The 12,508-nt window shown below is 44.9% G+C and overlaps 1 protein-coding gene across 2 annotated transcripts; it reads left to right on the forward strand.

The window, feature by feature from the left end:
- Positions 1-768: 768 nt before the first annotated feature.
- LOC142408590 (NELL2-interacting cell ontogeny regulator 1) lies at positions 769-12,039 on the forward strand. 2 transcript variants are annotated; one of them, XM_075499160.1, is made up of 3 exons: positions 769-916; positions 7,710-7,798; positions 11,711-12,039. In XM_075499160.1, exons 1-3 carry the CDS (start codon positions 784-786, stop codon positions 11,774-11,776), a joined length of 288 nt encoding a protein of 95 aa, XP_075355275.1. In that variant the 5' UTR covers positions 769-783; the 3' UTR covers positions 11,777-12,039. The 2 variants fall into 2 exon arrangements, 1 of the variants encoding a protein (XP_075355275.1); XR_012775349.1 differs by lacking the exon at positions 769-916 and adding an exon at positions 5,537-5,615 and having other exon boundaries at positions 11,711-11,744.
- Positions 12,040-12,508: the final 469 nt, after the last annotated feature.

Below are 12,508 nucleotides of genomic sequence, written 5' to 3' on the forward strand. Positions count from 1 at the left end.
ATCCATATTCTTGGTTGGTTGATGTGCCAATGTTGCTGTTGTCCACAAGGCTTCGTTTTCAGTGTAGTTAAACGAAGCCGATAACGGAGTCTGCCCAGGAGCCCAGGGCACCATCAGCAGGCCCTGCATCTTTATTTTTCTGAGCAAACTTTTGAGTTTTCATCTCATTTGAACCTCCCAGAACAAAATCTCACTTTGAGTTATAGCTAAAGCAAGGGATGGGAGCTGCATATTTCAGCACCGTCCCTTTGGGAATAAAAGCAACAAACACAAAAATTGCCTAAGACCCTCTCATGTGGGTGGCAGCAGCCAGTGTTCACCAAGGAGAGCTCATGGCCTTCAAGGAGTGGAGGCAGAGGAGTACAGCAGCGACCATCCACCACATTGTGGTCCCTTTAAATCTTCTTCTCCACTTGGCAGCTCCAATTTTTCAGTGTTGCTATAGCAAATCTCCATGGCAATGACCCTAATCAGGGAAGGGGGTATGCGGGGGGGACGCATGCTCAGAGTGGCTGCTGGAGCCTCGCCTGCTCGCTACAGCTGCTCCAAGGGTCTGGCACACAGGCGAAGAGAAAGATCAGGTACTTAGCAAACTGGTCCTTGGGGTGCCTCGCAAGCCCCTGGCGTGTCGCTGCAGTGATGTGTGCGTGTGGGTTTGCGTGTGCGTGTGGGTCTGTGCTTATCAGGTCTTGTCCTCTCCTTTGTGGGGAGCGTGCTGGGAGCAAACTGCTGATTTTCACTATTTCTCCTCGTTTCAGGCAGGGAAGAAAGCTTGAATTATTGATGAGAGTAATGGCGTTGCCGTCTGTCTGGAGCATGATGCGTGTGGCGATCCCGTTCATCTCGGTGGTTGGCCTGCTAAGCGTGAGGCTTGTGGGGGCCGGCCAGGACTCTGGGAGTGTCATTCCTGCAGAAAGTATGTACCTGCCCCGTGCTCTCGTGCCCTCCTGCTGCACCGCGTCCTGCTTGCTTTCCTCCACTTAACCCACAGCAGCCACACAGACCTTAAGCTCCAGGGGGAACGTTGCGTTGCCTGATTAGTGAGGGAGTAACGATGAATTTGTAAATGTCAGCAAAGCACATGAAAACAGCACTTATAAAAACAGCAGGCAAGCAAAGGATTAGTAGGTAGTTAGGAAAAAATACTAACTGCATACTATAATTTTCATTGGAGCTTGTTTTAAAGCTCTTTGATTGTAGGTCTTTTAGATCTGCTTCTCGAGAGGTTTTTTTTTCCAGATTTGCCACAATACATATGATGTCCTTGCTAGTCTGGATATTGTTAGAAGAAAATTTGTGTTTATTTCTGCTAGAGTGTTACATTTTGCTTATTTTAGTGTTTGGTTGGAACAATAGGTCCAGTTCAACTTTCTTGTAACTACTATAGATTGACACAGGGGAAGTTGACCCAAACAGTGTATTTGTAAAAGATATATAGATTTCTGAAATCCTGCTGCTATTCTGCAAACCTAAAAAAATAAATAAATGTGACAGACTGGCTTGAGCATGCCATGAAGCTGGGAGTTCTTGAATTTGGATCACAGCTCTGTATTAGCTTCGTCTGGCATTTTGAGCAAGTATCTAGTTAAACTTTCTCAGCTGGAAAAGGAGGCAATAGTTCAAAGATATTAGAGGATGGAGTCAATGTTCTCAGGGTGTTTTGGTGACAGCAAGTAGGAAGTAGCCACTCATTAGAAACTTAAAATATCCGCTGGGAGAAAAAAAAAAAGGAAGGTAATTGCATACAAACCAATCTCTAGTTCTTAGTCATGCTTACTTTGTATCACAGCTGTCTTTTTACATGACTACCAAAATATTTAATACAAGATCTGATTTAGTCACTGTATTTTATTCTCCTATAATTCCATTAGTAGTTTTCAGATACACCTATGTGTATTTGTCTCTACAGGACTTCAATGCTGAATTCCCTTCTTTTTCCATTCTCTTCTTTTTTTATTAGCGCTAAGTTTTGGTCTGTTCTAAAACAGACCTCATCTCTATTTTGTGTGTCTGTTTTCTAGGCATTAATTAACTTTAATAAGTTTTGTGGCAAGTAGTCCATTTTGTGTCCTCAAGGAGAAAATAATTTTTGAAAAATAAATTATACATGCCCTTTGTGTGTCTGTGTTAGCAAAGGCAAATCAACACATTTTTGGGAAAACGTATATGGTGATTCCTTGTTCTGCTTGAGTAGTGGAAACTCCCATTTATCTGTAGAACAAAACTCTTGGCCAGGGTCTCTGACCCCGATCTCAAGGAGTTGTCTCATGGTTTTGATATCCTGTGGCCAGGCTACTAAGTCCCCTGAAGAGCCCTTGAGAAAGATTCCCTGTCTTGTCTCACTCCTGCATGTGAGAGTGAGGAATGAAGGGCAGGTCACAGTGTTTCTGTGGCCAGTATTTCTGCAGAGACATGCTGCTCTGCCCTCAGTAATGGAGGCTGGTAGCATTGCTACAAATGCATAATGGTATTTATGTCTGAGGCCGGGCCAGGAGGAAGACTCTCAGCTGATCATGAATCGTAAATTGTTTTGTGCTGCTGTAGGGACAGAGTTTTAAAGCAACAAGGAACTTGGGATGTTTCTAATCAGCCACTTGTTGAGAGAGTGCTGCATAGCTGCTAAGTGCTCCAGGTACTTTCCTTTGCCCATCAGGGCTCCTCCTGATAGCCTGTGGAACTCCTCCCTTAGGACACTGTGGATGCTAAAAGTTTCATGGGATTGCAGAACTGATTGGGTAAATTCAAGGAAAAAATCTTAGAAAGGGCTGTTAGATACAGCAACAGTTCTTCTGGCTCAGGAGCTGCCTCAGCATATTCCTGAGGCCTGGGAGGGTCTGTGGGGACACATCCCTTCATACTTGCTCTGTTCTTGTGCTTTTTCGTGGGTATCCATTGTTGGCTGTGAAGGTCACATCTATAACCAGTGCCCATGGATGTTCCCTGGCATGCGGACATGACTGGACTAGTAACCTGCAAGGATGGTCCCTGGCACACTTTTGTCCATGACAGGAGGCCATTTGCCTATCTGGAAGACAAAGTTTACTGTTCCAGAGATGAGCTGTCCCATGCCACCTGCTCTCAAAGCCTGGGAATGCTCCTAGACCCATTTAATGTACTACAAGAGATGTAGCTCGTGGCAGAGAGGACACTGGGCCAGCAGACCTTTGATGTGATCTAGTACAGACATTCCTGGATCTTTTCCTGCTTGATGTCAGCTCTGCTGCCTATTTCTCATCAAGGAGTTGATCCTCCTGGGCACTGACCCATTTTAGGGCAGTGCTACCGCAGCACATGCGCACACCTTCCCTATTGCTGGCACTTAAGTCCATACTGTCAGCCCGGGTAAAATAGTGGCTGTGGGATCCTGGATGACCCAGGGAGTAAAAGGGGGCTCTAGTGCACGTTCTTGACAGGGATATATCATGTACATGGACTATACTAAGTGTTCTTCTGCAGGGCAGACCAGTGTGGTGCTCGATGCTTTTCTCTATTCCCAGGTGTGTGACATGGGACTGGGAATATGCCTTTAGCAGGAGCAATCCCTCACAGACCACACAGCACTACAGCCTCTCTCTCCCACTTGGTGGGAGAAATGCATCCCTCCTGCGGCACCACAAGCAGGAGAGGGGCAGCAATGCTCTCGTGCAAGTGTGGGAGGTGCAGGAGTCACAGGAGAGAAGCATGAGAGTGAGTCAGAGTTCTTGTTAGCGTTGCAGAGAGATCCTGCCCTGTGTGTGGCACCAGTATCTGGCTTGGGGTATCATCACCTGCTCTCCACTTGGCATACTTTCTGCCAGTCAGAGAGCCAGGCCCAGCTTTTTATGAATAATGCTAATTAGCAGGGATTAATCATGTCCTTATATTTTATACACAACACTTTGCATATGCAAAAGACTATTCAAGTATGAAGTGGTGTTAGTGATGTTTGTGGATTATTTTCTTTAAAGTTCAGTGCAATCCACTAAAAAAAATTGAGTAATTTTCCAAACCTCCCATTGCATTTATAGCCCAGATCACCCACTGTGAAAGCTGAAATGAGGAATTTGAAGAACAGAAGCTGGTCAGTCTGTTTTCATTAGCCAAGGTGCACGAAATACAAAGAGTAAACGCCATGTGCATGCAAGGGAAAGTAAATTAGACTTCCACAGTGCTTTCAGTTACAGTTTTTCACCAAGAAGAAGCCAAGAAGCATATTTTAAGCTCTCCTCCCCCACTTCTCCCCAAACACAAAGACACATACAGTCTTCATGCTGACAGGACCCATTTAAAGAATTATAGCTGACTCTTGATAATTCTTATTATGTTAATCCACAAACCTGTTAAGTCTCCCTATGAATGATAGTCTGTTCCCAGCTGTCAGCAAGGAATTAATAGCACTCTGCTGTACTTTGCTATGATGTGACTTAAGGTTTGGTTTCACGATTGCTTTAAGCTGATGTAAGCCTGTTCTGCCTCTGCCCTTCTCCTCCCCATAACCTATCCTCCTGTCCTTGGCCTGTTTCTTATTCTGGCCCCAGAACTTGGGCATTCAGGATCTGATCTGGAGAAAAAAAGTCAGCGATCCAGCTGACCAAGCAACTGTATGGTCACTCCTGCTGTGAGCAAGGGAAGGGGTAGAACACATAGCCAAGGACAGAAAGCAGGGTGGGATTGTTCCTATTGGCAACAGCATATATTTAGATTTGTTTAAAACCTTTGTGAAAACAGACCTTTAGACATCATTACTTTGGGAAAATGTCCACGGACATCCTACTGAAAATACTGTGAGCATGAAGAGAGAATAAGTCCAGCCAGATAGGCCAGCTTACCAGCCCAGCTCTTCAGTCTAGAAAGGAGACACTGAGGCAGGGAATGATGGAGAGCAGCAAAGTCATAAGTGGGACAAAGATGGCGAGTATTTAATAACTGTCTCTTTCAGTGCAAAAATTAGAGGCAGGAAATGAAAGCAGCAGGCAGGAAATGAAAGCAGGAAAGATGTTAACTTCAGAGCAGACAAGAATGGTATGTTGTTCACACAGTGAATAGCTGAGCTGTGGAACTCATTGCCACAGGATGCTGCAGTTGCCAAAAGTTTACATGGATTCAGGAAACAACGGCGCAAATTAATGTGAGAAAAATTCATGGAGGGCTTATCGGATGTAGAAACACTAGCCAGACTCAGGATATCCTCCAACCTCTTGGTAGGCTAGAAAAACATTGCTAGAGGCTTATTCTTATATCTTCCTTAAGTATCTACTATTGGCTACTGTGAGAGTCTGGCTACTATAATAGTTTAAAAGCTCAGCTAGAGTAAAGACTTGGGCAGCTCTCCTGGTAAAAATCCAACTGTAGCTATAGGCTTTCCAGGTAGTGGGGTATTGCCCCATTTTATTTGGGGAACTGCATTCAGGTTGCTCTGTGCTAGGGCAAGATGCTTGACGGAGAGATCAGCACTGCCCTAGTTCAGTCCCCAGAGTGCTGAACAGATGCATGCTCTGCAGGGCTGCATGGGTGGAAGAGTTCATAGCCAGCCCCCTCCCCAGCTGCTCATCACCTCCTCCCAGGTACAGCTGTCCTCTCGTCTGCCAGTGCTGCTGCTTCAGTGAGTCCTCTCTGCACCGCTGGAAGTCAAAATGGTATGTCCCATCCTGAGATATAGCTGGTTGGAGGAATCACACGAGCTCTCCTACTGCCAGCACTGCAGGGCTGCTAGTTCCCAGCAGACAGGGGTCCTAACCTGACCCAGAGGTAGCTGTGCCTGGAGAAGGACCCTGCACCAAGGAGAACAGCCCCGGAAACCATATTAGAGAGTGAATTTCCATTATGTGGTGGAAATGGCTACATCTGCGCTGTGGCTTTGCCATGTTAGAAGCTTTGCATGTGCTGATCCTGCATGGGCAGGTGTCCTCTGTGTGACCACCATTTTCCTGCAGAAGCTGCTTTGATGCCAGGGCAGCTGCTTTCACAGGGGTGGCAGAAGTGAAATAACCACTTGGCATGGTTGTGCCATCCCACTAGTACTTCCCTGTCCACATAGGAGCTCTTGGCTGCAATAAATACCAGTGAATGATCCCACACAGCCATGGCCTTCATGAGGGCCTGGGGAGACTTCCTGGATGGCAGGCAGTGATTGACTATGGAATTCATGGCTCTCCTAAAAGATGCTTTCTCCACACTGCTGGAGCAGGAGACATGCATTTACAACCCATAGTTTGTTTTTTCTCCAAGTTCTGATTTTGAGAACACTTTAGTGACAAGCACTTCAGGGTATGCAGCACTTCACTGAGGTGGAGCCAGGGCAGGATGCTTTCTGAGAAGACCACAGCAAGACGAAGGAGCAGGCCATGGCACCAAGTGAATGATGGATTTGCTGACAGCAGACTGAGGATGCAGGTTCTTTCTAAGGGCTCTGCTCCATGATCTGAAGTGAAAACAATTAAATTACTGAAATACTGAAAACAGGAGGGGGTTGAGTGTCTTTAAAATGTGCTCAAAACCATCCTGTTGCTATTCCTCTCAGGCCTGGAGAGAATCTTTGTGAGTGATGCTGTTCTTACAGAGTTGGGGACTTTGCATCTCCCTGTACCCCTGGAATTAAATTCCTGGCTTGATCCCTGGGTCTACCTGAGATGTGAGCTGCATGGAGAGGAGATGGAGGAGGATGGGTGGGAGCGAAACACCTCCTGAACAGGTCAAAGCCCCTAAGAGACTTGCTGGGGACCAAGAAACACTCTGGCTGCTCCCTTCCATCAGGCCCAACTCCGAAGTGTGTGTTGGCAGCAGGGTGCCAGGCGCGGGGTGCTGCCGTGCTGCATGGCAGCTCTCTGGCTCCGGGCAGCTCCCCAGCTATCTCAGTGGCAGCTTTGCACTCTCTTTGCTTTGTCAGAGCAGCACAAGTGGCTGCCTGTGCACAAGGATTTCAGCACTGCCCCCAACATAGGAGCTCTGTGATCAGTGTAGAATGTCCTCTCTCCCCATTCCCCCTGCATCTCCTCCAGTATATGCAATTTCTTCGTCTGAAAACCCACACTTCATTAACTCTGTGCCTGAATGAAAGGGCCTGAGATGAGTGCAGGGTGAATCCTAGCAGAGCAGAAATGCCCCGGTCCAGAAGTGAGCCATTTTAGTTGTTGTCATGTCCCTTCCTCCTCCTCTGCCTTTTCCCTGCCCTGCCCCTCTGTGCACACACACTAGCACCAGCTGCAGAGCCAGTGGGATGCTTTGCATTCCTGGCAGAGAAAAAATACAGCAGCAGGTGAAAGGAAGCAAATACAGATCTTGCACTGTCCCTTGCCAAGCTGCTCTGTAAGAGCTCCTGTAAAAACAGACCTGCCTGTCTGATTTCTGAACTACTGCAAACTGCTATTTTCAGTGCATCAATTCAGAGTTAATTCAGAGAATTAACCCATGTCTGCGAAGTTTTGAGATTTTAAGGGGAGAGGCTGGGGGCTGAAGGCACACAGCACCAGGCAGAATCAAGCCTGGGCTATGTTCAGAAAAGCACATGCAGCAAAATGCTCTTGTGTTTTTGCTGGTCCTTACACATTTGCAGAAGGATAGATACAGCCCTGTCCACAGACAGCCCTAACTTTGTACAGAGGCAGATGCAGGTGCCCAGTAAAATGGCTTTTCTCCTGGCATTGCAAGGTCTCTGAGTATTCCCTCTCTGTAATGCCACACTCCAAGTTTCCTGCTATGACAGTGATGTCTTCTTCTGTACCTTTTTCCAGGTCGTCCCTGTGTTGACTGCCATGCATTTGAGTTCATGCAGAGGGCGTTGCAGGATTTAAAGAAGACAGCGTATAATCTAGACACACGGGTATGTGTTTCTATAGAAATGCTTTTACTTAGCCTTTATCTCCAAGTGGCCAGGTCTACCTGTCTGTGTACAGCAGACGTGACATCTCTGCTGACTCACTTCCATTTCAGCAAATAGGATTGTACCAAGTACAGATTATTTTTCACAGGCTGGAGAGATTCATTAAAGATCATCTAGTCAGACTTCTTGCATAACAGGCTAAGGAATTACCCCAGACAGTCCCTGCATCGAATAGAGAAGGAAAGAAGATGTATGAAGGAGAGAAGAACAAGAAAGATGATTTGCTCTTTATCTCACAACATTGCTTCCAAGCTGTGGATTGACTGTTCACTGGGCAGGAGCAGAAGGTGAATGAGAGAGCAAGAAGGTGGCAGGCAGGGCTGGCAGAGAGGAAAGGGAAGCACGTATATTCCTTGTTCATGGATCGATACTCTGTGAAAAAGGGGGAAGCACATTTGCTTGGGTAGTTATCACAGCACACAGAGCATTTTGCAACTTCACATGCCGGTCTTGTGCTGCAGAGGTCCCAATGAACCAGAAATGCGGCTGTGTTAAATGCCCTGATTTTAGCAATTCATATATATGTGGGTTCATAAATATGCACAAACACTGACTGGGGTAGAACTTACCACAGTGGTTTCCATGCTGTCTGAAGTTTGCAAGAGGCAGGAGGTCTCTCGCCTCTATTAAAGCCCCCCCATGTATGTCTTGTCCTACCTCTCCTTCCCTAACAGCACCATTAACACTGGCAACATGACAGTAAAGCAACTTCTGGTGAGTGAAACCAGTTTGCAGCCACACCTCCCAGTTCCTTTAGGTGCTTGCTCAGTGCCTTCGACCAGTGCCATCTCTGCTGGTAGGTGAGAAGGGCTCCTTGTTCTTCTAAAGTCACGCTCTGCTCAAATTGTCATTCACAGCAGAGTCAACCAAAGAGATGTAAATCAATTATGTGTCTCAGACTATAACACAGAAGGGCAATTATGTTGCTTTGCCTTTGGTTTCTTGTGACCTTGGGCAATCATGTAGGGCCCCACACAATAAGGTTGGAGTGACTTTAGCTTTCTTGAGCTATCAATAGCAAACTGATTAGGGCAGAACTCTGAGTGCAGTACTGGTTACATTGCAAAAGTTTCCCATGCACTAGCGTAATACTAAATATCTGTGAAGTGATAGACTGTGAATAGAGGGGCTTTACCTCCAGCAGCTGTGCTGGGCTGTTCTGGTGGATAGCAGGGTTTCACCTGTTTGGATTAAGTTCAGCTGAAATGTTTTGTACCTACGCATGACACAGCAAGACCATGTGCAATCGCAGCTGTGTTGGTTCTTATACTGTCACCAGACTTTACATGGGAAGTTAAAGGAGGTACTAAATTTCTAAGTTGCACTGGGAAGATTTTTTTTAACGCAATAGAGGCAGCACAATTCCTTAATCCCACTTACAGAGATATTCAGACATATCTGTGTTGGCTATTGTATTTGGAGAGTGGAGTGAGAATACAACCCATCAGAGAGCAATGCTGTCTTATAAGAGGTGAGGCAGAGTATAAAGGGAGAAGCTGGTCCCAGAGTGCTGCAAGATCAGCTTCTGTTTCTGTGAGGACATGGACAGGCCTGAGATGCCGAGGCACTGATTCAGACAGCTCGCAGTATTACAGAACAAGGGGCATAGGAACAGTGCATCACCAAAAGAAACGTAACCAGTTATCTGGAACATCACCCACCCTTTGACAACTGTCAGAGTTTAATACTACTAGTAATGAAAGGGAATATTACTGTCTATCTTTTCCAGCCTTTGGATTGAGACTCCAAAGGCCTTTCTGGAAGAGATGCTTTAGTTAAGTACAAATTATTGAATGATGCAGAGATACTAAAGTGAAATGCAGTGGCCAGGGCCCTACAAATGGCACACTGTGGCCTTCTGTTCTCTGAAAGGTACAGCCTCCATATCCTTACTCAACCGCTGGTGCTTGGCTCATGATGACCAACTATAATTTCTCAAGTTTTACTCACAAATAACTTCAACAACTCCTGAGTCTTGAAAGTTGCTGTTACAAGGGCAAGCCCCATGCAGGACCGTTCCTATCAGGGACTTCCTAAGCCAATGCCAACGGGGCCGCAATTAATTTTTGTAATTGATGCTTCTCTTTCATAGTCTTTCAGTTTACAATTAAGTGCTCCCAGAGCTGCTCTTCCTGCCTGTAAATACTCATGAGTGACGCCTAGGCAGGGTTTGTGGTAACAGCGACAGCTTGTTGGCATTACAGTGAAATCCAATAAGCCTGTTTGATGTTAAGATGATTCTATGATTTCTACTGGGCTCCCAACAATGAAAGCATTCACTCATCCAGGATTGCATTGTGCAAGTGAGGAGCAGTGTTTAATAACGCCTGCCATTGCACTAAGCCGATAAGTGAAAGCAGACAAGGAAAGTGAACAAGTCCTCTTTAATGCAAAGGTGGATGTCAAAAGTTTGAGTTGAAAAGGACAGAGGGCTGTGGAGGGGAGGGGAAAAGCAGTTCTGAAACAGCCTCTCCCTGCAAAAGCTTGCAGTCTGAGAACACGAAATGAGTAGTAGAGAGTGGGAACTGCTGGGGGACAGAGGTACTGCTGGCCAAGCAAGGCAGAGCTTGGTGGAGCAGGTCCCCAGGTAGAAGTGCCCAGCTACTCCTTTGGAAAGTGTATGTCTTTGTTCATTAGCCCTTTGCTGTTTCTAATTTGTCAGGAGGCATCATGTCAGCGGAACATCAGCAGGCTGAAGACCTTGTTGTTTCACAGAGCTTTTAGGTAATTTGCTAACAAGTGGTTTTCAGCCTTTAATGGTTTTTTTTCCAGTGCAGATGGGAAGCCCATTCATGGTGAATTTAAGCCTGGTAACGTTTTTTCCCCTCAAGAAACTCTTCAAAGTCAGTCTACAAACTACTTAAGGGACCACAGACCACAGGGTGAAAACCACAAGATATGCTCAGGAAGAAGTTTCTCTTCAGTCACAATTGCACTTGCTAATGTGATTTGCTTGCACCAAGAATTTTATTTTGAGTCTTGCAAGAGACTCAGCTTTTGAAATGATGGTGCCATTTCAGAAATTCAGCCTTTGTTTCTCAAAGAGTGAGACCAGAATCCACAAAAGATTTAAGTTATTTGATCACAATTAAATAAATGATACTTAAATATCTTTGAGGATCTGAAGTTAATTTTTTTCCCCAGATACAGAGAAAAAAAGGTTGGAAATGCTTTTCCACTAAGACGCTCCAAAAACAAGAGCAAGTAATTTTAAATTATGTATAGAGAGAATGGTTTTAAAGCTTTTGATGGAGTTCTGGGGGCATGGCTCCAAATGGAGTTGATAATAAGGCAACTGTCAGTAAATTAACTCAGGTTAAAATAGGAGCCACAAACTCAAGTCTATATCTGCCCTGAAAGATTATGAGTTTCAGACAACAAGGTTAGACTGACAGCTGGATTGAACTCAGAGTAATTCTAGAGAAACAGCAGTGTAACTGAGAGCACAACTGGCTCCTCAGCACATGCTATCTGGCGCAATTAAATTATACAGTACTGAAGATATCGTCAACAGGAAGCCATCAATCACTGCGAAGGAATTAAGAGCAGTGCGGTTGAAAGTGGAATTTTTCTCAGCATTTATAAAGGACACTTTAATAATTTTGACAGCCTACTCCCTAGAAGTTAACTGTGAAAATGAAAACATTTAAACTATAAAAATACTCTCCATGCATCTCGGTTCTGAATATACTTATTTCATCACTTTTTCTGGATGAAAACCAGCACTAATAACGATGATTTTTCACTCAGCAAAGCACCTTGACTACAGCTGTGCGGAGGGATTAGGTCTAATCAATTATATACTTTTCTGAAGTGATACACTCAGTTCTTTGATTTCATGTTTTTTTGCAGACAGAAACCCTCCTCCTGAGAGCGGAAAAGAGAGGCCTGTGTGATTGCTTTCGTGCGATACACTGAAATGAGCACTGCGATTTGGCCAATGGACATTTATTCATTTTTAAAATGCTGTTCAATAAATTACAGGAAGATACAGAGTGCAAGTTGTGCCACACCACAGGGAAAACAATTTTTATCCAAACAGGTACAGCTCAGTTGGATCATTTTTGCTTTGATGTGTTTTATCATTACTGTATGCGATATTGCATCTGCTGAAATGTCAACAGAAGAAACAGCGCCGAAGTCTCGCTCATGGGTTTTATGTAAGGATAGCGCCTCAATTCTCTGGTATCTGAAGCCAAAAATTCTCCTTGGACTCTCCAGCCAACCCCTCAGCACATGGGAATTGCCATAGATCTGTGAAAGTCAGTGAAGTCGAATTCTTTAATATATTTATGGTAGAATGTGTCCCTAACATGAAAGGAAGCTCCTTTGCAATGACGCATAGCTAAACATTTACAAACAAGCATCATAGCTTTATTTAGAAATTAATAGTTGTCGCTGATTGCTTGGCAGTCCAAGGAAGGTATTTGTTCCCAGCTGTATCAATAGTCCAGTGCACGGCAAACACAGTAATCTGTATCACAAGTTTAATTTCTTCAGAGCCACACAGTAGCTGGGATCTTTTTGGAGAGATTTATTAAGTATCTAATGTGATCAGTAACATTTGTAATCACATGAATACCGCCTGGCAATTGAACTGATTGTGTCTGCCAAAATGTTCTGGAGAAGTGTCTTTCATTAAGTAAATCA

This window comes from Mycteria americana, chromosome 4 (assembly GCF_035582795.1).
Source record: "Mycteria americana isolate JAX WOST 10 ecotype Jacksonville Zoo and Gardens chromosome 4, USCA_MyAme_1.0, whole genome shotgun sequence".
NCBI classification, from domain to species: domain Eukaryota; kingdom Metazoa; phylum Chordata; class Aves; order Ciconiiformes; family Ciconiidae; genus Mycteria; species Mycteria americana.